At 47.2% G+C, this 26458-nt stretch overlaps 1 protein-coding gene across 3 annotated transcripts in view; it reads left to right on the forward strand.

Moving 5' to 3' along the window:
- LOC144763253 (uncharacterized) overlaps positions 1 to 26458 on the forward strand; it is a 357614-nt gene that overhangs the window by 289858 nt on the left and 41298 nt on the right. For all 3 annotated transcript variants that reach the window (XR_013596198.1, XR_013596199.1, XM_078648691.1), the window contains exon 6: positions 9550 to 9660. Coding sequence is in view for 1 of the 3 variants with exons in the window: in XM_078648691.1 (XP_078504817.1) it covers positions 9550 to 9660 (111 nt within the window). In the remaining 2 variants the exon portion in view is untranslated. The remainder of the gene's footprint in view (positions 1 to 9549; positions 9661 to 26458) is intronic.

The raw sequence follows: 26458 nt of genomic DNA on the forward strand, positions 1-26458 counted from the left end.
CCGAAATCTCTCCTCCACGCTCCGGTCTCGTCCTCCTGGGTGTCGTCACACGCCGGCAGACGGTCTTCTGGGGTTTTCTCCACTCTCGTCGCCCCGACGTCATATAGGGGCGTGTCCTCTGATTCTGTATACGCCCAATTAAAGGCGCCTTCTTCATTTTCCTCGCTTCTTCCTAGTAGAGGCCATGTAGCGCAGTTGCTCTGAAGGGAAGGTGGGGAGGTATGATCAGCGACCCACCATTCGTTACTGGGGGCGAGTTCTTCCACCCTCCTGCCCACTCCGTCACACTCTTCCCCCCCTGGATTCTCCCGATCGGGGAGAAAGGGTGTCCTGGACAAGAAGTCTGCATTGCCATTCTCTGCCCCTTTTCGGTGCTTCACCATGAATGAGAAAGGTTGAAGAAATAGAAACCATCTTAGGATACAGGGGTTTTGAGCTTTGTTCCTCTGCATCCATTGTAAGGGAGCGTGGTCAGTGTATAGTATGAAGGACCGTCCTTCTAAGTAGTATTTTAATTTATCCACAGCCCATCTGATAGCCAGACATTCTCCTTCTACAGTGGGATAGTTGCGTTCCCTGGGGTGTAGTTTTCTTCTAATGAACAAAATGGGGTGTTCCCTTCCATCGTCCCCCTCTTGTGACAACACTGCACCTATGCCTGTATTCGATGCGTCTGTAGCTAGTGTGAAAGGTTTTTCAAAATTAGGTGGTAACAACACTGGACTCGTGGTTATGGATTATTTTAGGTACTGGAAAGCCAGCTTGGCGCTCTCCGTGGGGTATATAATTTGTGTGGGTCTTACATTCTTTTTCAGGAGATCAGTTAAGGGGCTTGCCGCAACAGCAAAATTGTCCAAGAACCTTCTATAATAGCCGATCAGGCCTAGGAATGCTCTCAACTCCCTTTTTGTGGAGGGGAAGGGGGTATTCACTATGGCTTTGATCTTCTCCTCTTGTGGAGCTATGACCTCTTCACCTAACATGAACCCCAGGTACTTTACTTTTGGGTAAGCGGCTCGTGACTTTTTGGCATTGACATGTTACCCAGCGGCCTGCAATGCTTTCAGGATTTTTCGTACATGTTCCAAGTGGTCTGACCATGTTTTACTGAATATGACGATGTCATCCAGGTATATCGAACAATACTCCTTATGGGTGTCTAGCACATGGTTCATTAGCCTTTGAAATGTCGCCGGTGCCCCATGTAGGCCAAAAGGGAGGACGTTAAATTCGAACAGTCCTTCCTCTGTGGCGAAGGCTGTTTTTCGTCTATCCTCTTCCCTCAGGGGGACCTGCCAGTAACCCTTAGTCAGGTCTAATGTTGTGATATAGCGGGCTTCTCCTATTCATTCGATTAGTTCGTCTACCCTGGGTATGGGGTAGGCGTCGAACGAGGAAATGGTGTTCAGGGCCCTGAAGTCCATACAAAACCTCGTTGTACCATCCGGTTTTGGTACCATCACTATTGGTGATGACCAGTTACTTCGGGATGGTCTGATAACTCCTAACCTGAGCATTTCATGCGCTTCGCGTTTGATATCTGGTCTCCATGCTGCTGCTATCCTATAGACTTTTTGTTTCACTATTTTCCCCTCTTCTGTATCGATCCTATGCTTCGTTATATGTGTTAGTCCTGGTGTGTCGGAGAACATACTTGAGAATGGCTTTAGGGTGTCTAGAAGTTCTCTTCTTTCCCTCTCGGATAGATCTCGATTTATTGGTAACTGATCTAGGGTCGAAGTATCATCCGTTAAAGGTAGACCAAAGTGGGTCGACTTGGGTAGGGGTCCTAACCACTTTTTTAGCATGTTTATGTGGTAACTCTGTTGCCGGGATGGTGTTATTTGTACCCTATAAGTCGTCTTACCGAGGGTCTCAACAATGGGATACGGACCCAGCGATTCGCTCTTAAACTTTTGTGTAGAGGAAGGGAGGAGCACTAAAACCCAGTCACCTTTCTCTAGGTTTCTCCACTTCTTCCCCTTATCGTAATAGTGTTTTTGCCTCAGCTTGCTTTTCTCCAGGTTGAAGTAGGCTAGGTCCCTTAGTTTTCCTAATTTAGACCGTAACTGCTGTGTATACTCCAACAGTGTGTGTTGTTCCGCTCTTTCCTCCTGCTCCCAGGCTTCCTTAGTCATTTCCATGAGGGAGCGGGGTTGTCTGCCGTAAAGCATTTCAAATGCGTAGCAGCCAAGGCTGCTTTGTACCTAGGCTCGGAGGACATATAGGGCTAAGGGCAACAACCTGTCGCCCTCTTTGTTTTCTGCTGATAGCATCTTCTTCAGAGTGGATTTCAGAGTACGATTATATCTTTCCACTAGACCGTCGGTCTGAGGGTAGTAGAGCGAGGTGCGTATGTGGTGTAGATCTAACATCTTGCATACTTCCTTCGTCAAACGGGACACAAAGGGTGTCCCCTGGTCTGTCAGTATCTCCCTGGGGAAGCCTACTCTAGAAAATAGTTCTAACAACTTCTCTGCTACATTTTTCGTGGTAGGAGCGCGTAGGGCAAAAGCCTCTGGGAAGCGGGTGTTGTAGTCCATTATAACCAAGGCATATGTATGGCCTTTAGATGTACGAGGTAAAGGACCAATCAGGTCCATTCCTACCCTTTCAAACGGGCTCCCTATTATGGGCATTGGTTGTAGGGGCACTGCTGGGGGTTTATAAGTGCTCTTCTTTTGACAGACCTCACACTGTTTACAATACATCTCAGCCTCTTTATATATGCCTGGCCAGTAGAAATGCTTTGTTATGTTTAGTTTCGTTTTCTCTGCGCCTGAGTGTCCGGCCGTTAAGTGTGTATGGACGTAAAAGAGGATCTGCTCTCAGAACACTTTCGGGACTACTAATTGTAGGGGTTCGTTGGACTTCCCTTCTCTGTATAGCAGGTCATTTTTAATCAGGAACCTAGGATACATATTGGTAGGGATGTTTTGTGACACATGTGCGGCTTCCCATGCATTGAAAAGAGTTCTATCGTTTGACTGGGCAAACTTAAAGCTCCGGTCCAATAACCACGGCTCTGTTGTTAATAAGGAGGTGTGTTGGATGGACATTTTCTCTTCCCTCCCTTATTTCCGCTAGGAATAGGGACATGGAGTCCGGATTATCCACCCCTATAATCAAATCCTCAGGTAGAGACTCTACCACTCCTACTTTCACTGAGCAAGGGGTCTACCTACAGGTTGCATGGTGATTTGGGCCATGGGGTAGGGCTTCACATCCCCGTGTACACACCTTATGTGTACCAGGGAACTTGGCAGTATCTGTGAGGGCAACACCAACCTCTTTTGGACAACTGACTGCCTACACCCGGAATCTAATAGGGTCTTGATGTTTCTATTGTTGACTTGAATACGTACATAGAAGGAGGGTCCCATTTCCGCTGTGTACATCACCGCTTTGGGTATATACCCCACCTCCATTGGTTCCTCCGTGGCTTTCCGTCGTGGACACAAGCGGGCAATATGCCCCCACTCGCCGCATTCGAAGCATTGCGGTCTTCTCGCAGGAGTGGTATCCATCCAAAAAGGCTTTGGTTTCAAGGGTTCTGGGCCGACTTTCTTTCGTCCTTGTTTCAAGGTAGGGTTAGGTTTGGGGTTTTTGTCGACATCCCAAGGGAACGAACGGGGTTGAGCCCTTGAGTAATTAGAGGCCATTTCTATGGCTTGGGCAGCCCTGAGTCCTGAGTGTTGACGGAGCCATCGTTGTGTTCCATATGGAAGTGCTTCCATAAACTATTCCAGGTAAATACTGGTCATGATGTCTTCTTTGTTTCTAATTTCTGGTCTTAGCCATTTGTCAGCGGCCATCTTTAGACGTAGAAACAAGGTCTTTGGGTTTTCGCCGCTAACCCCTTTCTCCTTTCTGAAGCGCACTCTGTATGCTTCTGCATCTAATCCTAGATGATCGAGTATAAGTTCTTTTATTTCCCTGTAAGGGGTGTTCCCGGCATGGTTGGCTACTTGGTAGGCTGCTTGTGCCTCTCTTGTTAGCAACGGGGCTTAAAAAAATGGCCATTTGTCTTCAGGCCATCCACATGCACAGGCTTCCCTCTTGAAGTTGGTTAGGAACGCGTCGGGGTCTTCTCCCTGCACGTTCTTTTGCAAGGACACCCCTGCAGGGTGTGAGATGGAGCTCTGTCTTTCGAGGGAAGGTCCTGTTCCTGGGTTATGGACAACTTTCTGTAACCCTTCTATTTGGGCACTAATCGTGTTCTTAAAGAGTTCCCTATCCGCGTCCGCCGTGGATATTTGTCGCTCTATCGCCCATTCTAGTTTTTCCTGTCCCTTTATCAGATGCTGAATTACTTGATCCATCTGGGTTGCGGGATGGAAGTGGTGGATCCGACTTCTGACACCAGTTGTGACGTGTGAGTAGTAAGGGACCGGAAACTCTTTCTAGTTAGATAAGGCTTTATTTTGGTAAAAGATTTCCTGGTGCGTGATGTCAGTCTTTCTCTAGCAAACTCTGCCGGATCCGTGGTGAGGAGCTTATATTTACAGGGGCAACCGGAATGTCCTTCTTCCGTCTTCCTCTGGTCGTGGTGACCACTTCAGTCGCTCCACCGGTAATCGTAAAGAAAACAGAAGAGAGACCGTCAGGACTCTATACTCTTCTTTTGTACCCAGGGGGAACCCGGTAAGTGAAAGGGCACCGCTGCTCGTTGTGTATATACAATAGAGGACGTGCTAAGGCTTCGAGGTGAGGAAAGGAAGGTGCAAGGACGGGGATGGGAAAGGATATGGGGAAGACGGGTATAGGAGTATTTACAAGGGCTGTAGAAAATATGTACACTGTATTAACAGACGGGACAGAAACAGTCTGCAGCACTACGAAGGAGAGTCTACCCGCCTCCTGACCCAGCCTGCAAACCGCTGCCGTACCTGGCTCAGCCACACTCCTCCCCAGGGAGTGTGGCACGGCGCATCGCAGGAACGTTGGCCTCCTGGCTCGCCTTCCTTCTCCCTTCCTTCACTCCGTATTCCTCTCTCGTCTCCGAAATCTCTCCTCCACGCTCCGGTCTCATCCTCCTGGGTGTCGTCACACGCCGGCAGACGGTCTTCTGGGGTTTTCTCACTCTCGTCGCCCCGACGTCATATAGGGGCGTGTCCTCTGATTCTGTATACGCCCAATTAAAGGCGCCTTCTTCATTTTCCTCGCTTCTTCCTAGTAGAGGCCATGTAGCGCAGTTGCCCTGAAGGGAAGGTGGGGAGGTATGATCAGCGACCCACCATTCGTTACTGGGGGCGAGTTCTTCCACCCTCCTGCCCACTCCGTCACAGAGTGGTTCCCCGCTAGGTGGGTTTCCTGTAGTAGGAGTACATCCGCTGTTATGCCCTGGGCATAGTGCAGGACCGCGGTTCGTTTAACTCTGTCTAATAGCCCATCAACGTTCCAGGACAGTGTACGGAGGGGGGCACCAAGATTGATAGTAGTGTTCATAATCATCGTTGTTATAGAAGGGGTAGTACCCACACCACAGACCACAGCGTGTGTAGGTGGGGCTTCGCACAGGCCGATGGCAGTGTCTGTGTTGTGTGCGCGACATGAAGGGCCATTATAATGTGTACTAGCAAACTCGGAGTGTGCATCAATACAGCTGGTGGTCAATATGGCAATGTAACACTAACAATAATGGGACAACGGTACAATTCCCTCCCCCTACCCCCACCCCCCACTCTATACTTCAAAAACTGAAGCATCTGTTGTCCGGAAAGTAGTAACAGTAATAACCAAACTAGAACGCTCGGGTTCGGCGGCGTGGAGGACCCCTCCATATATATATACGGATAAAGCAATGTCTCAGCAGGTAGACACATATATCAGAGCTAAAAAATCCTGATGCAGTCTTGTCCATAGATCGGTGAGGACACGCCTCCAGGCAGAGCCCCAAAGGTCAATGTTCCACAGGGTCCGCCGGTCGCATCTCTGAGATTCTATGCTTCAGCACCGCATGGTTAGAGGAGACGTGTTGTCGCAGGGGAGAAGCGCCAACCTGGACTGTCTGTTTATCCCCTCCCTCGTCTGTGTCTCACTGATGTAGATCAAACTGGGAGGCGACACCTGCCCCCCGTCTCAAGGTCCCATCTCCATAAGAAATCACCAGGTTGGGCTACGGGACAAGTCTGAGTCTTCAGTCCTTGATTCCTGGAGGTTTTGTGGAGATGATTTAACAGCCAAGCCGCTGGCCGATTGGTGTCTGTGGCGTGTGGACGAAACCGAAGGGCTGGGAGACTCATCAGCCCCACTGGCCGCCAGGCTGGAGAATCTAGAGGTGTCTCTGTGGGATTGGCGTCTCCTGTGAGATTGTGGGCGCCGCCGGTGCTGCTGCCCAGGTGGTGGTGGTTGTGTGGACCTGAGGCCCGGGCGCCGGGGGCAGGTTCCATTGGGATCTGAGAGGGAGCTCCTCTGTCAACCATGTCCAGGCGGCCCAAGGGGATTCGAAGAATTGTGCTGTGTCTTGAAAGATGACACGCAGGCGGGCCGGAAACAGGAGGCGGTATTGTAGGCCAAGAGCCCGCATCTTTTTCTTAACTTTGGTGTAAGAGCGGCTTTGGTCCTGGACTTCCCTAGTGTAATCAGGGAAGATCATGATGGTGTGGTTTTGAAAGTCCGAGTCTTCGGTCCTTGATTCCTGGAGGTTTTGTGGAGATGATTTAACGGCCAAGCCGCTGGCCGATTGGTGTCTGCGGCGTGTGGGCGAAACCGAAGGGCTGGGAGACTCCTCAGCCCCACTGGCCGCCAGGCTGGAGGATCTAGAGGTGTCTCTGTGGGATTGGCGTCTCCTGTGAGATTGTGGGCGCCGCCGGTGCTGCTGCCCAGGTGGTGGTGGTTGTGTGGACCTGAGGCCCGGGCGCCGGGGGCAGGTTCCATTGGGATCTGAGAGGGAGCTCCTCCGTCAACCATGTCCAGGCGGCCTAAGGGGATTTGAAGAATTGTGCTGTGTCTTGAAAGATGACACGCAGGCGGGCCGTAAACAAGAGGCGGTATTGTAGGCCAAGAGCCCGCATCTTTTTCTTAACTTTGGTGTAAGAGCGGCTTTGGTCCTGGACTTCCCTAGTGTAATCAGGGAAAATCATGATGGTGTGGTTTTGAAATTTGAGGGGTCAGAAGGAGCGGGCTTCACGCAGGATAGCGTCTCGATCCTTAAAATTGAGGATTCGGGCTATGATGGGGCGGTGTGGAGCCCCGGGCGGGGGTCTGGGCGCCGGTCTGGGCGCCAGAGAACGATGGGCTCTCTCTACCGCGAACCAGGAGGAGAGGGCTTCTTTAGGCATCCATGAGGTGAGCCAGGCTTCAATGAAGTCGGACATCTGTGCTGTCTCGGCCCCTTTGGGAAAACCTACCAGGCGGAGGTTATTGCGGCGTGAACGATTCTCTGCATCTTCCGCCCATCGGTGAAGCTCCTTGGTGTGGGATTGTAGGTTGGACACTTGGTCCTTCATCCGAGAGATGTCGTCTTCCACCGTGGAGAGACGTCACTCGGCCTCTGTGAGGCGGGCAGTGGCGTTGCGTAGGTCCTGCAGGAGGAGGGATACGTCTACCTTGACTTCCCCAATGTTACCTTCCACCGAGGCCTGGGATGTGCTGATCGCCTGCAAGATGGCCTCAAGTTCTTTACCTTGGATAGGGGGCCACACTCACCCTGCCCCGCGGTCTCTTGATCTGCTGTGATAAACTGGTCCACCTTAGTTTGGGTATGGGAGGCTGTGGATTTAAGGTGGTTGGCCTTTCCCATGGCGCGTTAAGAGCTGCGGGCCGTGTAAGATTAAGATCAGGGTAGAGCCAGCTGGGCTCCAGCAGATATGGAACAGAGGAGCGTCTCCGGTATGAAAACCTAAGTTCCGTGGATGTCCAGGGCAGTGCTCCAGCGAAGGGTGCAGTCCCCCCCCCCCCGGCTGCCCTGGCACTCACCGGAGCCTCTGTGTAGCAGTTTATTGGTGACCTCACCAGAAGCATATAGGCCACATGCCTGCCACCACTGCCGGACCCCAGCTAGGGTGCAGTCTCGGTCCCCCCTGCTGCCTGAAATGGCGGCCAATACTCTTGCTCCGGCACACCGGGGACACCAATCCAGCCCTGGTTGCCCCAGGCCGCCTCCACCTCACGCCAGGAAGGTTGGGCCCCACACATGGAGCAGGCCCGGACAGTATCTGCAGCAGGCCACTGAGGTGGAGACTAGGCTGGCCAGTAGGGGGAGCCCCAGCCGATGATTTCACGGTGACTGGACCGCCAAGGAGGGTCTGCAGTCAGCTTCGCTCAGACACCGCGCCGTACCTCCTCAATTCCCCCTCACAGTCTCGGCCACAGTGGAACCCATGTAGGCTATGCTCCTCCGGTGGATTCCGGAGCCACGGGTCAAGGCAGAGGGGCTGCCATCTTTGACGCGATGGTGCCCCAATGGCGCGGTCAGCACAGGAATGTGGGGCCCGGAGGAGCCCCACAGCTGGAATAGAATGCCCACGGCCGTGGTAAAGAGCAGGTAGCGAAGTTGGAAGATGGATGGCTGCAAAGACAGGCGGATCTTGGGCTAATGACGGTGGGGTCCGGGAGCACTCTTAGAGTCCGTACGCCATCTAGTCGCGTCAAGCTATGCCCCTCGGTCATGGTGTATTATCGCCGCCTTAACCAGGACCTCCAGCTCAGGATCTAGTAAGCTTATAGGTCCTTTCTCTGCCCTGCTCCCTAATTAAAGAGTCTAGCAGGTTTATGCTGGTGGTGACTGAGTGATTTCAAAGGATAGCAGTGGATTCGGTTTGTCTTGTTTCAAGGTGCTTTGTCCACACAAATTGAATGCCTGTATACTCCCACACAGGAAGGAGTTTTTAGTGTTCTTTCAGGGTGTGCCATGGTCCTTTTGTCTATTGCTCTGGCTGTTTTTGTTCTATAGGTATTAATTTCCTCACTCCAGGAGGTGTTTACACTATTTGCAAGTTTGGTGGTTTTTACCACCAAAGTCATAATCGGGGCCTAAATCATAATTATGGTAAAGATATAATCATATTTCTTTCCCCTTATACACCAGTAATTTAACATATTAAACATAGGCTCCTGTCTCATCATTTTGCACCAATACCTTTTTTTTTTTACAACCAGATGTCTGTTCAGTAATATAGCCTTCCACCCCCCTCCTTTACAAATACTACTTTTTTTAGGTATTTTGTCCTTTGAAAGCATCAGAATTTCAGAATGAAATAGAATATAGACTTTGTGAAATGAGTCGACTTATATTTTCAATGCAAAGTTCCTAAATTTTCAGAAACTTGTATCTGAAACATTGAGCATTACTATTACATAACCAAGACTACAAAACTTCATTATGCCCAGTTTTGTAACACCCTTTAAGAGCCCACATTTGCAATCAAATATAACTATAAAATGCCTGAATTAATTGAACTGACATATGCTGTAAAGAAGGCTAGCAGGTGGCCAAGAAGTGATTTTTGATTCTATGCAGCACTGTTCATTCTTTCTTTCAAACTACACCAAATAATGAGTGAAATGTGGAATTGTACATCCACTTGACTTATTCTGTTTCTACAGGACAAGAGACTACGATAACTATAACTTCATTCAAAATTAAGGAAGAGGATGAGCTCTATTCCATGGGCCCCCTGGACTCCGAGAGAAGAGGGCCAACCCGTAGCAGCAAAGGTGAATTTGTTTTGCTCATATCTTTATTATTACATGTATCAGATATCCAGGTGGCATCCTGTTCTTGTGTGTGCACAATACTGCTACTTGGGTTGTACTGCATTTCTTTCTGCTTTCTCCCTAGGTCCCCTCAATCCAGGTTCTCCACTAGTTCTAGTTGTTCCCCCTTTTCTATGGGGTATGTAGTAGTACAGTGAATTAAGCTCAGAAGCAGTGTGAAATCACCCTCAATATGTGTGCCATCAGTCTTAGTTCTGAGTTCCGACAGCTGAGTAGTGGAACGAATGCAGGTAGGTCGGCCTCGCCACCCGGCTTTCAGGCATGATCACTCACTCTCGACCAGAACCACTTCTTGATGATAACAACTTCGGTAGAGACATCCTTGCTCAGGCTGGGAACAATAGGCAGTTGCAGTCCTCGTGCAGGCAGGCCACACAGGAGAGCCTCAGCCTGATCGAAAAACTTGACGGTTGCAACAAAGCGTAGACCAATCACTATTCTGGGTGGTTGTGGCCTCACACAGGCCAGTCACAATACTTGGCAGTAACAGACATGGGCAGGCTGAAATGCCCACACACAGGAGATATTTGGCTGGTAGTTGCTGAGTTGCACAGGCCGAATTCAAACCAGGCAGGCCTCGGCAATTGCAGTCACAGAATTATAATTCCTGCCTGAAACCATTACGGAGAGACTGGGGTCACTGATACTGGAGTCCATCAGATCATGTGCACACTCTTTTTCTTCTGGGTGCGCCACAGGCATTGGGAAAGTGCAGCACCATAATCTTCATGGATAGACACTCCTCCTACAGGGTCCTTTCCTCTCTCAGCAAGCAGTCAGAATACTAGGCACCTTAGGACAAGTATGTAGCTCCTCCGGCAAGAGGTCGAGATTCAGGCAACATCCCCTCCCCTTCATGAGATTGATTTGTTGCAGAACAGCCTTCTGAATTCTCTGTGGTGCACTCCTTTCCTTGGTCATAGAGGTCTTGGAACTGGACAAATGACAGGGATAGTGGGGTTCCTCTTTTTATCACCACAGGTAGGAGATGTGTATTCACTGTCTGCAGTCGTAGAATCATTTTAGGATGGTTCACTTGTCCTTTCCAGACACAGAGTTTGTGTAGAGTGATGCTTCTCCCAGCAGGGTAGTCTCCAGCCTGGACAATCCACAGTACAGGCACAAAGAGGTGTGAGGGTTTCTGTGCCTGGCTGTCATCAGCCAACTGAAGAAGTAATTAAAGAAAGACAAAAGGACAGGTCTCACCTAAAAGTTTCCTCACCTTGCACAACAGAGTTTGCGGTCCCACCCCTCGTTCCTACCATCCACCAAATGGCAGTGATCAGGAAGACTAATTAGCGGCTCCATTCTATGTAAAAAGTCTTTATCAAATATCTAAAGGAGCTCTGTCTCCACTCCCTTCACATCTTCCTCCATCTACTTTCAGGAATGGGAGCAATAAACTGCTTCTCTCTGGGAAAACAACCCTCACACTTTATCTTGTGCAAATCCAGAACAAGGGTATCCAAAATCCATCCCACAGGCTCCATTAAACTGTTCACTCACACGCACAGCAGGAATGTACCTTTAAGGCTAAGCATATTAAGGAGCATAACACACACTCTGAACGTTACCGCAAGTACCTGGGTAAGCACATAGAAGTGGAGCTTTACATGAGTGGGCCAGGATGTCAGCCAATGAGGCCACACTTGGTGTAGCCCTTCAGGTCACAGGACAAGTTCAGGGCGGTATTCATGTTGGGGAGCGTCCCAGGTCTCCTTGCACCTTCTAGATTAGTGTGACACCAAGGCCCCAAAAAAAAGATACCAGATACATGCAGTTGGGCACTTAGGGGAACTTGCCTGCACACCATGCATGGGACATTCCTGCCCTAACACCTATAATCTCTAAACATGTATTTTGGCCTTATCGTCAAGAACAATCATTAACAGCCAAGTCCGCGTCATGTATTTCCATTAGGTACAGACTGCTTCCACCAAATGGACCATCACAGTCCTTTTGCAAAGTGAACATGAGAAGACAATAATGTATTAAAACACGGAATTAAAATAAATCACTTGTGATCAGGAGGAATGACAAACTTAATAGTGGTTCATGCACTCAGTTAAAAAACACTGAGAAGTGGGTGCATCTCAGATTTCTGGATACAATGCATTTTAGACATTCATTATAACATTTGAATGAGCTGGCTACTCAAGTAGCATGATACATCTTAGGAATCAAAAACTAGATAGATTTTCAGATCTGGGTGCGGTATTGGGTCCTGCAAGCATTCATTTGTTTCTTATGCCCTATAAGGCATAATGGTGGTCGTTAAAAAGGGGACAAATCTTCCAAGCAGCCAGTGCTCATGATGGTTGTTAAATAATTGAAGATTACTGTCCAACCAGCGATACAATGCACCATGTTCTACACTATCTTGATTCTCTTCACCACCTTAGTGGAAGCTCTTCTTAGTGGGCCCAGCCAGTTTCTGTCTATAGTGACTGCTTACTGTGTTGAAGTGATGCACTTTTGTGGATGTGTGTCATGATCCTGGCTCTAGCAATCCTACTCTTAGTACTATCTTGTGGATAAACAAGGAGGGCTCCTGTTATAAGGGTTCTAGCTCATGGCTCTCCTCCTCCTTTAACTGCCTATCTAAGGACACATATCTTCTCCTTTGCGGCCCATGCTTCCAGTTTTTTATGCCAAGTGCCCCACACTCAAAGCCCTACTCTCTCAGGATCTCATGTACTTTCAGAATAGTTCCTGCCACAGGGATTGTTGATGCAAGGAAAACAATTCCTACAGGAGAGACCTCGTGCAAGGATAGCAATAACAATCATCAGAGCATAGTAGGAATTCTCTCAGAATCTATAAAGTGGTTCAGTGAAATTCAACATCAGGAAGCTTGAGAGGCCAAAAGAATCAACGATTATGTCAGTACAGAATATGCCCAAGAGACAGTACATCACTCATATAAGATACAATTGTTCCCCATACAAGAAAGGATACCTTTTTAAATCTTCAAACTGACTTGTAAAACAATCTATAGAGAATCCCCCTGATTATCTAAAAATCAGGCTAAGGGACATGCGTAACTGCAAGACCCATCTAAGGAAACTCCTGTGCCATATATCTCTCTAAGAGATCCATAGATAAGATCTTGGATGCCAAAGTGCCAAAAACGCTATCTTTTATCAGGGAAGTCCTTAATGATGTCATTTGAGATATTATCAGTGATGATGTCATAGAACGTGAGGAGTGATGTAATATGTGAGGTCATAAGCAGTGCCTGGCGGGGGCACAAGTTGTAGTTAGCACTATACTTCCAAGGGATTTTGTTATACAAATTACAATATTACTATCATTCCTAACTATAACATTACTTTAAACTTTGTTGTTTTCAGTGAATTTCTGGTATTTGTTTGACATAAAGAAAAATGTTATTACCATACGTAACACCAACCTGACGTCCTGCACAGCCTTTGGCCCTCCAGCCAACCCCGTGCATGCATAGCCTGTTCAGATATCTAGGAATACAAATCCACGTATTGCATCTTAGGATCTCTGATCCATCGCACAGGGTTGGCTAGAGGTCCTGGCCCGTGTCCAGGCTCTGCGTCCAACCCCTTGTGGGCAGTCAACCCCATCCCACATAGAGCCTTCTGGTGTGTTCGGCATGGGGTTGGGCGCAGGGCATGGCCTGTGGCCAGGGCTGCAGCCAGGTCCTGCATACAAACACTCTGAAGCCAGCAGCTTGACTCCAGGCCCTGTGCCCAGCCCCTCACAAGCCTTCAACACCCTGGTACGCACAGCCTTTACACATGCCCAGCATGCATTTGGTCGCTCAAGTCCTGGCCGCACCCATGCCGACTTACTGACTCTGTCTAAGAGTCACAACACCGAAATATAAAAAGTGGGCCTGTTGGTTTTTATCAGTGAGCGAGTAGTAAGCTGCTTCGGTTTTTTATATTTCACTCAAAAAGCCAAAGGTTACAGGGATGTTATAGTAAGGAATAGAATTTTAAAAACTTAGAAATTCACTGGAAAAAAACAAAGGTTACAGTGACATTATTGTTAGGCTCACATTTCACTTGTACAAAACCAAAGAACTTCAGCAGTTATAGTAACCTGAGCTAACTATAATGTACGCCCCCGTAATGCCACTGCCAATGAATACCAAAAGTCGTAAAGTTAGGATTTTTCTCATCTTAGTAGTAGTAAAGTTAGGAATCCTAACTTTGCTACACCTAAATGCATTTTGTGAATACCGAAAGTCGTAATGGTAGGATTTTGTCTCAGATTACTTTTGTGAATCGGCCGAAGTCCTTGTCACTGAAGGGTTTTGTGTATGTCAAATCTACATGCTCGGTAGGTTGAACACTTGAAAAAGCCTTTTCTTGGTGAGAGCCAGGTGTTAACCTCTGTTATCTCAGGGCTACTCTTTACCAGAGCATTGCTCACAGATGGTGCTTTTCAATAGGTGATTGCTGGACTACTGGGACATGGTCATCTTTGGGAGCCACGGGGACCCCCGTAATCCCTGCGGTCCTTGCCTCTCCTCAGCCAGCCCCCATAGTGGATGTGGTAGAAGCTGGCACTATCACTTGGCTCCTGCCATGGTGGGAGCAGCTTTTTTCTGCTCCTGTCACGTGAAAGCAGGTTTTGTTTTCTGTCCGGGATAATAGTCAGGGATTTAAATTTGTGTTCCCTGCCTTCACTTTCCAAGGCATGGAACAGTAGTGTAAGTTAACCTCTTCATGTTCCTCAGTCAATATAAAGTTACATTTCTCTTTGTATATGGACCGTCCGGCTATGCAGCCTCATATCCGTTGTAGGTCGCTGTTCAGATTAGCCTGAGGGGGTGAAACACGTGTTGGCTGTTCTTCAATTCCCGTCGCACATCAAACCATTTACTTTCTAATAAAGAACTGAAGCCACTCACAAATTGACACATCTATGAATCATTATTCATGGTTAAACACTCCTACTCTATTCTGAACATGGAACAGTAGTGTCCTGGGGTAGAGGGTCCCCAGTATATTGATTGTTCACAACCAGGAGACAGGGTCTCTGAGGATGTGTACGGCTTGGGATTAACGCTCCTCCTCATAAAAAACTGTCTCTGGAGTTTGGAATGCCTGAAGCCTCTGAGGCTTGGGGAGAGGGCTACCTGCCTATCCGAAAAATATTAGTTTAGCCCTGGTCGTGGTGTCCCTCGTGCCTTACAGAGGTTTGGGGAGAAGGCTGCATGCCCACTCCTCCAATACAGTACTCTGCCCGGGGATGGTGTCCCCAGTGGCTAGATTAGCCTCGGGGAGGGGGCTGCATGACTCCACCCCTAAAAAATGAAATGCAAAATATTCATTTTTATTGTGCTGTATTGCAAAATGTATTTTGTTCCATGAGCATGATTTTATTGAAATAAGTCTTGTTTCAAATAGTCATAACACACAATCTTTTCTCCAAAGATAATCCTGCAGAAGTCTAATTACAAGCTGTCAGTTTTACTACAATCTTTCACATGGAGCCCTGGAGATGCTGCTAGTACTGTCTGCTTTTTACAAGACATTGGCATGGAGACCCAAATCATGGTCTACTTTGGGAACACAAAGTCATGTCATTTTAACAGAGCACAAGGCACTGGAATCTAACAGGCCTAAGTTCACAGCAAAAATGAAAGAAATAGCACAATACATTTCAATTCAATTATACACAAGCACTGTTCTGGCTACCTCTGCAAGATATTCAGATCCTACTTGGTGGTCAGTCATCTAAGGTTAGTTTTCCTTAACCTAAATGACATCTGTCCAGCAAAGTGCAAAATGTTGTTGGGGGTGTGGCCAGCTGCGCATGGAGTAGGGCGTGTTTCTCTAGAGCTCCGGCTGAGGCACCCATATTTGGCCCGTCCTCCCTTAAAATGTTGCCCCTAGAGGAAGCAGACCCCACAGTGGCACTGGTAATGTTTGGGCAACATTTTGTTTTAAAACAAGAAATTCAACTCTACACATCAAAACACATTTGATATTACAACAATACAAACAAGCATTGGCATAGCCAATAGGTCTCGCATTTGGGACCTTATAAGTGTTTAGCCATGCAACAGTTGATGTTGTTGCACCAAGGATATTGTGCTGCATAACTAAATACTTATAAGGTCCCAAAGCGAGACCTATTGGTTATGCCAATGCTTGTTTTTTCTTGCTTGGGTGCAAATGGACAGTTTCCTGCTGGAATGGAAATGCTTTTGCAAATGTGTCGTTTCTTAAAGGCCATTTTAGCTAACTTTTTTTGCATCCTGCTCCTGCCAACTTGTATTTGTCAAGGTCAGCTTCAGGAAAAACTTAGCTGCCTGACCACCTAACTTGCAGTTGGCAAAGGAATGCACACGGTATTTAACTAAACGGCGTGTAAGCCTCTTCTGAAGACAGGATTAAAGGCGAGCGCAGTTTAGCAGGGCACTCAAGTAAACAGCTCTCCAGGAAAAGAAAAAAACCTGCGGAGCCAAATCTCTGCCTTGGAAGGCTTTTTTCGGTTGGCTTCATCCTTAGCAAAAAGAGGTCTGTTTTCCTTTTGTATGCTGGCTTAAGTTAGACTGCTTCATTAGCCTGTTTTTTTCTCCAACCCTGGTTAATGCCTTCTTCTGCCCATCATGTATTGCCCCAGGGGGCGCATGTATGAAGTGCCGCAGATATAAGCCTGGCTGCTTCATCGGGTGCTGGGGAGTTGGTCAAGGTTGTGTAGAAAGGCGGGTGGAATCACAGGGTGACCTGACTTCCCGGATATGACGTGGAGAGAAGTGAGGCAGTCATGCCGTGCAGCAGGATCAAAAATATCAACAAAGGGAGTGAAGAGGTGGTGCAACAGGGCACCGCGGTGGGCTAATCCTCCTCTTATGAACGTTTAAATAATCAACAGAGACCACCTGAAACAAATATACAATACATATTCCGATGGTGTTGGAATACACTCAGTGTGTTAAAATACCCCTCACACACCAAAAGGGCCCTTGGTGTCATGCTTCATCATCGGGGTCTTCCCGCCCCCGCTGCGGGACGGGGCAGTGCTGCGACAAGCGGCTACGCCGGAGCACCTTTTTAATTGTGAGTACTATGTGAGTGATAATGAAGTGAGTGTCAGTGAGGTCAAAAGTGATAGATAGTGAAATTAAAATTAAAAAATACCTGGCCTGGTGTTTAGAAAAAATTATTTAATAGGCACTGGCTGGTATCGTTAAAAGGGGTGAGACGGAGTGCAAGATCGGGTTACTAGTCTTGCTCTCCTGTGTGGGTCAACATGTTTCGGGGCGACATGCCCCTTCGTCAGGACCGGGATGTATAGATCCCCCTGTCACTCACTAATGCGCTCCCACAGATAGAGAGTGTTGAGTACGATCAATGTGTATACATAATTTAAATACACGTGAAAAAGCTCGGTCAGTAATACTGATGATGTAAGCCTGCAAGGATAAGAACACAGGATTTTAGAAAGAGCGCGGATCCCAATGCGCTTTACTAATGAATACCTGTAAGGGATGAAAATACACATAGGGGAAGAAAACACACTTTAGGCTGTTACATGTCACGCCAGAGATTTCTTGGGAGGACCTGGATAGCCGAATATGAAAAAAACACAATATATAGAACTGTGGAGAAAAGCTTTCATGGGCTTATTGCCTGGCAGGCCAAGGATTTCCTGGAGGGGCCAGGTAACTTCACAGAGTGCAAATGGGAAGGAAAAGACACACATAGAAATATATACACACACACATACAGAAATATAAAGCGTCAGAAACTGCTTGTTCAATTTTGATACATACTTATTGAATGATGAGACAATGCCCCATGAGCCAAGCTGGGCGAAGGGTATAGAGGGTCCAACTGTGGGGAGACATGGAGAAATAATGCCAGGACCTAGATTAGCTATTTACACTGATTGGATTAAGGTAGTGTATTCCAGGACAGGACTGTCGGCTATGCCGTACTTACTCAACCCCCACACCTCAGTGCTTCCTCCTTCGTCAGTGGCTTCCGTGGTAATGGTAAGCCAGGGCAGGGCGGGTCTTATATAGTGAGGCAGAGGCTTGTTAGAAGAGCCTTAATTGATTAACTCGAAACCGATGGGCGTGTTCGGTCGAGTGGTTTTGACGTGTGACCAGAGCGGCCATTGATAAATGTCCGAGGTCGGCTGGGCCGGGATAGAAATTAGCAAGGGTAGGATGCATTTCCCTTCCGGTAGGTAGTAGTCGGCGGAGGGGGTGGATAGATTGTTAGGATACCGCCTTGGTCTGCTCTGATGCAAGTATCCGCGTGTAAGACGACACAAGCGCCTGCGCGGTGGAGTGTATAGACTCCGCGCATGCGCAGTGGTGCTGCATACTGGCTCGGTTGTCGCGCATGCGCGGGAGAATAGTGTTCCTCCGCGATGCTCGTCTGAAGCAAGGAGGGAATTTTTCTAAAGGACACATGGAGGGACATCAATCATTATAAAAGCGGAACATGTGCTATTAAACGACCGTCCTTGCAGGCAGATATTCTCACATTATGTACCTCTTAATAATAGGTTCGCAAAACAAGAGGCTCATGGTAGTTTACAACTGTTCAGAGTGAATACCTCTTATTTTTGTTCACAGTTTGTAAGAAGGAATAATACAAAAATATTAAAAATTAAAAATTCGAGATCATCATACATATTTACACATCATGTTGGCCAGGACCACCTTGCAGGTTCTGTGATTGCTGGTGGGACACGGTGATGTAGGGTTTTATATTGGTACTGTGTTAGGGTCCCAAACCATGAACAGGCATGGTTATAATCATGCCCTAAATTGTGACCAAGGAATATCGTCATTTAATCCTGTGAGATGCGTGCCCAAGCGATAGACCCAACGTTGCTCTTTTGCAAGAAGGTCCTTATCACTCCCGTAGGCTTCTATGACTGTCCATTGCAGATCGTCTATGCTGTGACCCATAGTGGCATAATGGGTGGCCATTCTTGTGGTAGTTTTTTTGCAACGTACGTTGCTTCGATGTTCGCCCATTCGTATCTTGACCGGTCGTGTGGTCATGCCGATGTACTCTTTTTTACATGGGCAGGTGATCAAATATACCAAATTCCGGCTGTTGCAGTTGGTAAAGGAACGTTGTTCCCAAGTGGACTTGTTGGAAAAAGTTATATTCTGACTTTTTCTTGTATATTGACACGATGTGCACGAGCCACATGGGTGGTGCCCTCCAATGGTTGAAATAGCAGAGGGTCTCTCGTTCGTGAGTTGTTTAGGTCTTGTGTGGACCAGCAGATCCTTCAGGTTCTTACCACGCCTGTGTGCAAACATTGGTTTTGGGAAATCTAGTTTCCCGCAATTCAAAATTTTCCAGTGTCTGTTCACAATTTTTGTGATCTGGTTCGAATTGGTGTTGTACGTTGTGACACAAATCGGGCGTCGGTCTTGTTCTTTTTCTGCTGTAGTTTCCAAAAGGGCATCTCGGTTGTTGTTCCGTGCTCTCTTAAAACCCTTGTTGACTACCTTGCTGGGATAGTTCCTGTTACTGAGCTTAGTTTTTAAATCAGCTGCTTGGGTTTTAAAGTCTTGGATAGCGCTGCAATTACGCCTAAGGCGAAGGAACTGGCCATAGGGTAAATTGTCGCGTAGATGTCGTGGATGGAAGCTACTATATAGCAACAGACTGTTTTTTGCCGTGGGCTTGAAATGAGTACATGTCTCTAGTTTGCCATTAGAGGGGTAGATATTCAAATCAAGAAAAACTAGGTTTTCTTTAGAGGCTGTGTGGGTGAACTTGAGGAACCGATCTTGTTGGTTCAGCCAAGTCATGAATTGAGCCACAGAGTTTTGATCCCCCCTCCAGATGACTAAAACGTCATCTATGTATCTTTTCCATGCGACCACATGGTTCTTATAGGGGTTCTGGTCGTTCAGGATTTTGGTGGCTTCGAGATGGTGCACATAGAGCCCTGCTAGGCTCGGCGCACAGGTGCTGCCCATACTCGTGCCGTGTTTTTGTAGGTAGTATGTGTTTTCATACATGAAGAAATTCTTTTTTTTTTTTTTTTTTTTTTTTTTAGGGTCATGGAGATGCATTCAAGGACCACTTGCCTCGGGGTGTGGTATGCCCATGGGGTTGAGAACAGGACTTCCTCAATGATTTCTAGAGTCTCTCGGTGGGGGAGACTCGTGTAGAGACTCTCTACATCCAGTCCCAACAGGAGGTCGTGTTCGGGGTCAAAAGGTATCTCTTTTACCAACTGTAGAACTGCTTTCGTGTCTTTTAGATAAGTACTCGTCTTCTGTACTAATGGTCTAAGGAAAGCGTCCGCAAATTTTGATAAGGGTTCAAGGATTGACTGGATCCCAGATACTATAGGGCGCCCAGGTGGATACGGGGCGTCCTTATGAATCTTGGGGATGGTGTAAAAATACGGAGTTTTTGGATTCTTTTGAATCAGAAAATCGCTCTCTTGTTTTGTGAGCCAGTCGTGTGCCATTGCTTCCTCAATCATTATGAGGATACAGATCCTGACTTCTTCAGTCGGGTCTTCCCTCAGTATTTGATAATTGCGTCTGTCCTCAAGTAGTTTCCTACACTCCTTATCATAGTTGGTATATGTTTGTATCACCGTCGCTCCGCCCTTGTCGGCAGGCTTAATTACAATCGTTTCATCATTAGCCAGTTCATACAAGGCCGTTCTCTCAGCTGTGGAAGTGTTGTTAAAGACATCCCCACTGGCAGTGGTTAGTTTCTCCAGATCTGCCATAACCGCCTTTTCGAAAGTTAACAGTTCAACCGGTAGCGTAGAGTCTAGGGGTGTGAAAGAGGATTTGTTCTTCAGACCTGTATCTGTTTGGACATTCATTTCATTGTTAGAGTCCCGAAAAAAAGCTTTTAGCTTAAGTTTTCGCGTAAACTCTTTCATCTCTTGGCAGAGTTTGAATTTATCCATTTTATGGGTAGGGACGAAGCCCAAGCCCTTACTTAGGACATTCTCTTGAGCTTCCGTTAGTAGGTGGTCAGACAAGTTAACTACTAAGTTCCTCGACTGGTTGACGCTGTTTGGCTCCGGGTTGATACCCCTAGGGGTTGCGCTGGCTGTTGATTCCAGTGTACCTGTGTGCCTTTCCGGTTGCGGCCCTTTCTTGTTCCTTGGCGCTGGCCTAAAAAAGGCGGTTGGCCATAGTGGTTAAAGGGGGGCATTTGTTGGTCCCACGGTGGGAATTGATTCCCCATGAAGACAGGCCCTGGTGGATATTGCATGAAGCCGGGAGGTCCTTGCATGTAGGGAGGTGGTCCTTGATATGGGACCCAACCTCTTCCGCCTCGTTGGTAGCCTCTGCCAGAGAATTGTGTACTTCCCCTTGTGCTCTGGTTGCTGTTCCTACTGGAGTTTGACCCGTTAGAACTAGTATCGGACATGTCAGTGTCCTGGTCATTGTTCTGATTTTTGGATACATGATCTTTCTTAATGTACGGGTAAATACGTTCATGCGTAAAGTTCTCTGTGTCTTTTTTGTGTTTTTTATACTTATTCTTTTTGAGGGTGCACTCAAATTCTGTCATTTCTTGATTTAGTTCCTCCAGTCTTTTTTTCAGAATGGCTGGGGCAAGGTAACTTTTTATCTTCACTTCTAACTGGGTTATCTCAATCTTGAGTTCTTGTGTTAGTTTGGTTGCCGTTTTTACTATAAGGACTAGCCAGTCCCTAGTACACTTCCAGCTTATAAGAGACCAATCCCTCTTAAATTCTAGATCGTGCGTGAAGATAAATGGTTCATTTTTCACTATTAGGCCTCTATCTGTGGGAGCGCATTAGTGAGTGACAGGGGGATCTATACATCCCGGTCCTGACGAAGGGGCATGTCGCCCCGAAACATGTTGACCCACACAGGAGAGCAAGACTAGTAACCCGATCTTGCACTCCGTCTCACCCCTTTTAACGATACCAGCCAGTGCCTATTAAATAATTTTTTCTAAACACCAGGCCAGGTATTTTTTAATTTTAATTTCACTATCTATCACTTTTGACCTCACTGACACTCACTTCATTATCACTCACATAGTACTCACAATTAAAAAGGTGCTCCGGCGTAGCCGCTTGTCGCAGCACTGCCCCGTCCCGCAGCGGGGGCGGGAAGACCCCGATGATGAAGCATGACACCAAGGGCCCTTTTGGTGTGTGAGGGGTATTTTAACACACTGAGTGTATTCCAACACCATCGGAATATGTATTGTATATTTGTTTCAGGTGGTCTCTGTTGATTATTTAAACGTTCATAAGAGGAGGATTAGCCCACCGCGGTGCCCTGTTGCACCACCTCTTCACTCCCTTTGTTGATATTTTTGGTTTTTGAGACAGCGCGCAGCTGTGGGAGTCCTACCGCTCCATTTAGAGCCTACCAGAACTTCTGGCCTTTAGTAGAACAGCCAACTCGGTTTACTCTACTTTTCCTTTTGCACCCCTTCCCTACACACATAGTCTCAACCTTCCACGCACACACACCCAATATACATACTCCTTACCAGCCTCGATGGAGGAAGCTGGAGGCCTCGCATTTGACGATGAGGAGGTCGACAGGATCTTAGCAAACCTACGCCCGTTCGAAGGGCTGAGCAACACTGAACCAGGCATCAACGAAGGTGACTGGGACGAGTTGGCAGCCCTGAGGAGAACGCAGATAAAGACAGCTCTGCACGGCCTACTCATGTCCGAATATTTGAAATCTAAGACGGCCCCTCCCGGCCTAATAGTGAAAAATGAACCATTTATCTTCACGCACGATCTAGAATTTAAGAGGGATTGGTCTCTTATAAGCTGGAAGTGTACTAGGGACTGGCTAGTCCTTATAGTAAAAACGGCAACCAAACTAACACAAGAACTCAAGATTGAGATAACCCAGTTAGAAGTGAAGATAAAAAGTTACCTTGCCCCAGCCATTCTGAAAAAAAGACTGGAGGAACTAAATCAAGAAATGACAGAATTTGAGTGCACCCTCAAAAAGAATAAGTATAAAAAACACAAAAAAGACACAGAGAACTTTACGCATGAACGTATTTACCCGTACATTAAGAAAGATCATGTATCCAAAAATCAGAACAATGACCAGGACACTGACATGTCCGATACTAGTTCTAACGGGTCAAACTCCAGTAGGAACAGCAACCAGAGCACAAGGGGAAGTACACAATTCTCTGGCAGAGGCTACCAACGAGGCGGAAGAGGTTGGGTCCCATATCAAGGACCACCTCCCTACATGCAAGGACCTCCCGGCTTCATGCAATATCCACCAGGGCCTGTCTTCATGGGGAATCAATTCCCACCGTGGGACCAACAAATGCCCCCCTTTAACCACTATGGCCAACCGCCTTTTTTAGGCCAGCGCCAAGGAACAAGAAAGGGCCGCAACCGGAAAGGCACACAGGTACACTGGAATCAACAGCCAGCGCAACCCCTAGGGGTATCAACCCGGAGCCAAACAGCGTCAACCAGTCGAGGAACTTAGTAGTTAACTTGTCTGACCACCTACTAACGGAAGCTCAAGAGAATGTCCTAAGTAAGGGCTTGGGCTTCGTCCCTACCCATAAAATGGATAAATTCAAACTCTGCCAAGAGATGAAAGAGTTTACGCGAAAACTTAAGCTAAAAGCTTTTTTTCGGGACTCTAACAATGAAATGAATGTCCAAACAGATACAGGTCTGAAGAACAAATCCTCTTTCACACCCCTAGACTCTACGCTACCGGTTGAACTGTTAACTTTCGAAAAGGCGGTTATGGCAGATCTGGAGAAACTAACCACTGCCAGTGGGGATGTCTTTAACAACACTTCCACAGCTGAGAGAACGGCCTTGTATGAACTGGCTAATGATGAAACGATTGTAATTAAGCCTGCCGACAAGGGCGGAGCGACGGTGATACAAACATATACCAACTATGATAAGGAGTGTAGGAAACTACTTGAGGACAGACGCAATTATCAAATACTGAGGGAAGACCCGACTGAAGAAGTCAGGATCTGTATCCTCATAATGATTGAGGAAGCAATGGCACACGACTGGCTCACAAAACAAGAGAGCGATTTTCTGATTCAAAAGAATCCAAAAACTCCGTATTTTTACACCATCCCCAAGATTCATAAGGACGCCCCGTATCCACCTGGGCGCCCTATAGTATCTGGGATCCAGTCAATCCTTGAACCCTTATCAAAATTTGCGGACGCTTTCCTTAGACCATTAGTACAGAAGACGAGTACTTATCTAAAAGACACGAAAGCAGTTCTACAGTTGGTAAAAGAGATACCTTTTGACCCCGAACACGACCTCCTGTTGGGACTGGATGTAGAGAGTCTCTACACGAGTCTCCCCCACCGAGAGACTCTAGAAATCATTGAGGAAGTCCTGTTCTCAACCCCATGGGCATACCACACCCCGAGGCAAGTGGTCCTTGAATGCACCTCCATGACCCTAAAAAAGAATTTCTTCATGTATGAAAACACATACTACCTACAAAAACACGGCACGAGTATGGGCAGCACCTGTGCGCCGAGCCTAGCAGGGCTCTATGTGCACCATCTCGAAGCCACCAAAATCCTGAACGACCAGAACCCCTATAAGAACCATGTGGTCGCATGGAAAAGATACATAGATGACGTTTTAGTCATCTGGAGGGGGGATCAAAACTCTGTGGCTCAATTCATGACTTGGCTGAACCAACAAGATCGGTTCCTCAAGTTCACCCACACAGCCTCTAAAGAAAACCTAGTTTTTCTTGATTTGAATATCTACCCCTCTAATGGCAAACTAGAGACATGTACTCATTTCAAGCCCACGGCAAAAAACAGTCTGTTGCTATATAGTAGCTTCCATCCACGACATCTACGCGACAATTTACCCTATGGCCAGTTCCTTCGCCTTAGGCGTAATTGTAGCGCTATCCAAGACTTTAAAACCCAAGCAGCTGATTTAAAAACTAAGCTCAGTAACAGGAACTATCCCAGCAAGGTAGTCAACAAGGGTTTTAAGAGAGCACGGAACAACAACCGAGATGCCCTTTTGGAAACTACAGCAGAAAAAGAACAAGACCGACGCCCGATTTGTGTCACAACGTACAACACCAATTCGAACCAGATCACAAAAATTGTGAACAGACACTGGAAAATTTTGAATTGCGGGAAACTAGATTTCCCAAAACCAATGTTTGCACACAGGCGTGGTAAGAACCTGAAGGATCTGCTGGTCCACACAAGACCTAAACAACTCACGAACGAGAGACCCTCTGCTATTTCAACCATTGGAGGGCACCACCCATGTGGCTCGTGCACATCGTGTCAATATACAAGAAAAAGTCAGAATATAACTTTTTCCAACAAGTCCACTTGGGAACAACGTTCCTTTACCAACTGCAACAGCCGGAATTTGGTATATTTGATCACCTGCCCATGTAAAAAAGAGTACATCGGCATGACCACACGACCGGTCAAGATACGAATGGGCGAACATCGAAGCAACGTACGTTGCAAAAAAACTACCACAAGAATGGCCACCCATTATGCCACTATGGGTCACAGCATAGACGATCTGCAATGGACAGTCATAGAAGCCTACGGGAGTGATAAGGACCTTCTTGCAAAAGAGCAACGTTGGGTCTATCGCTTGGGCACGCATCTCACAGGATTAAATGACGATATTCCTTGGTCACAATTTAGGGCATGATTATAACCATGCCTGTTCATGGTTTGGGACCCTAACACAGTACCAATATAAAACCCTACATCACCGTGTCCCACCAGCAATCACAGAACCTGCAAGGTGGTCCTGGCCAACATGATGTGTAAATATGTATGATGATCTCGAATTTTTAATTTTTAATATTTTTATTCCTTCTTACAAACTGTGAACAAAAATAAGAGGTATTCACTCTGAACAGTTGTAAACTACCATGAGCCTCTTGTTTTGCGAACCTATTATTAAGAGGTACATAATGTGAGAATATCTGCCTGCAAGGACGGTCGTTTAATAGCACATGTTCCGCTTTTATAATGATTGATGTCCCTCCATGTGTCCTTTAGAAAAATTCCCTCCTTGCTTCAGACGAGCATCGCGGAGGAACACTATTCTCCCGCGCATGCGCGACAACCGAGCCAGTATGCAGCACCACTGCGCATGCGCGGAGTCTATACACTCCACCGCGCAGGCGCTTGTGTCGTCTTACACGCGGATACTTGCATCAGAGCAGACCAAGGCGGTATCCTAACAATCTATCCACCCCCTCCGCCGACTACTACCTACCGGAAGGGAAATGCATCCTACCCTTGCTAATTTCTATCCCGGCCCAGCCGACCTCGGACATTTATCAATGGCCGCTCTGGTCACACGTCAAAACCACTCGACCGAACACGCCCATCGGTTTCGAGTTAATCAATTAAGGCTCTTCTAACAAGCCTCTGCCTCACTATATAAGACCCGCCCTGCCCTGGCTTACCATTACCACAGAAGCCACTGACGAAGGACGAAGCACTGAGGTGTGGGGGTTGAGTAAGTACGGCATAGCCGACAGTCCTGTCCTGGAATACACTACCTTAATCCAATCAGTGTAAATAGCTAATCTAGGTCCTGGCATTATTTCTCCATGTCTCCCCACAGTTGGACCCTCTATACCCTTCGCCCAGCTTGGCTCATGGGGCATTGTCTCATCATTCAATAAGTATGTATCAAAATTGAACAAGCAGTTTCTGACGCTTTATATTTCTGTATGTGTGTGTGTATATATTTCTATGTGTGTCTT

This window comes from Lissotriton helveticus, chromosome 6 (assembly GCF_964261635.1).
Source record: "Lissotriton helveticus chromosome 6, aLisHel1.1, whole genome shotgun sequence".
In the NCBI taxonomy this organism is placed as follows: domain Eukaryota; kingdom Metazoa; phylum Chordata; class Amphibia; order Caudata; family Salamandridae; genus Lissotriton; species Lissotriton helveticus.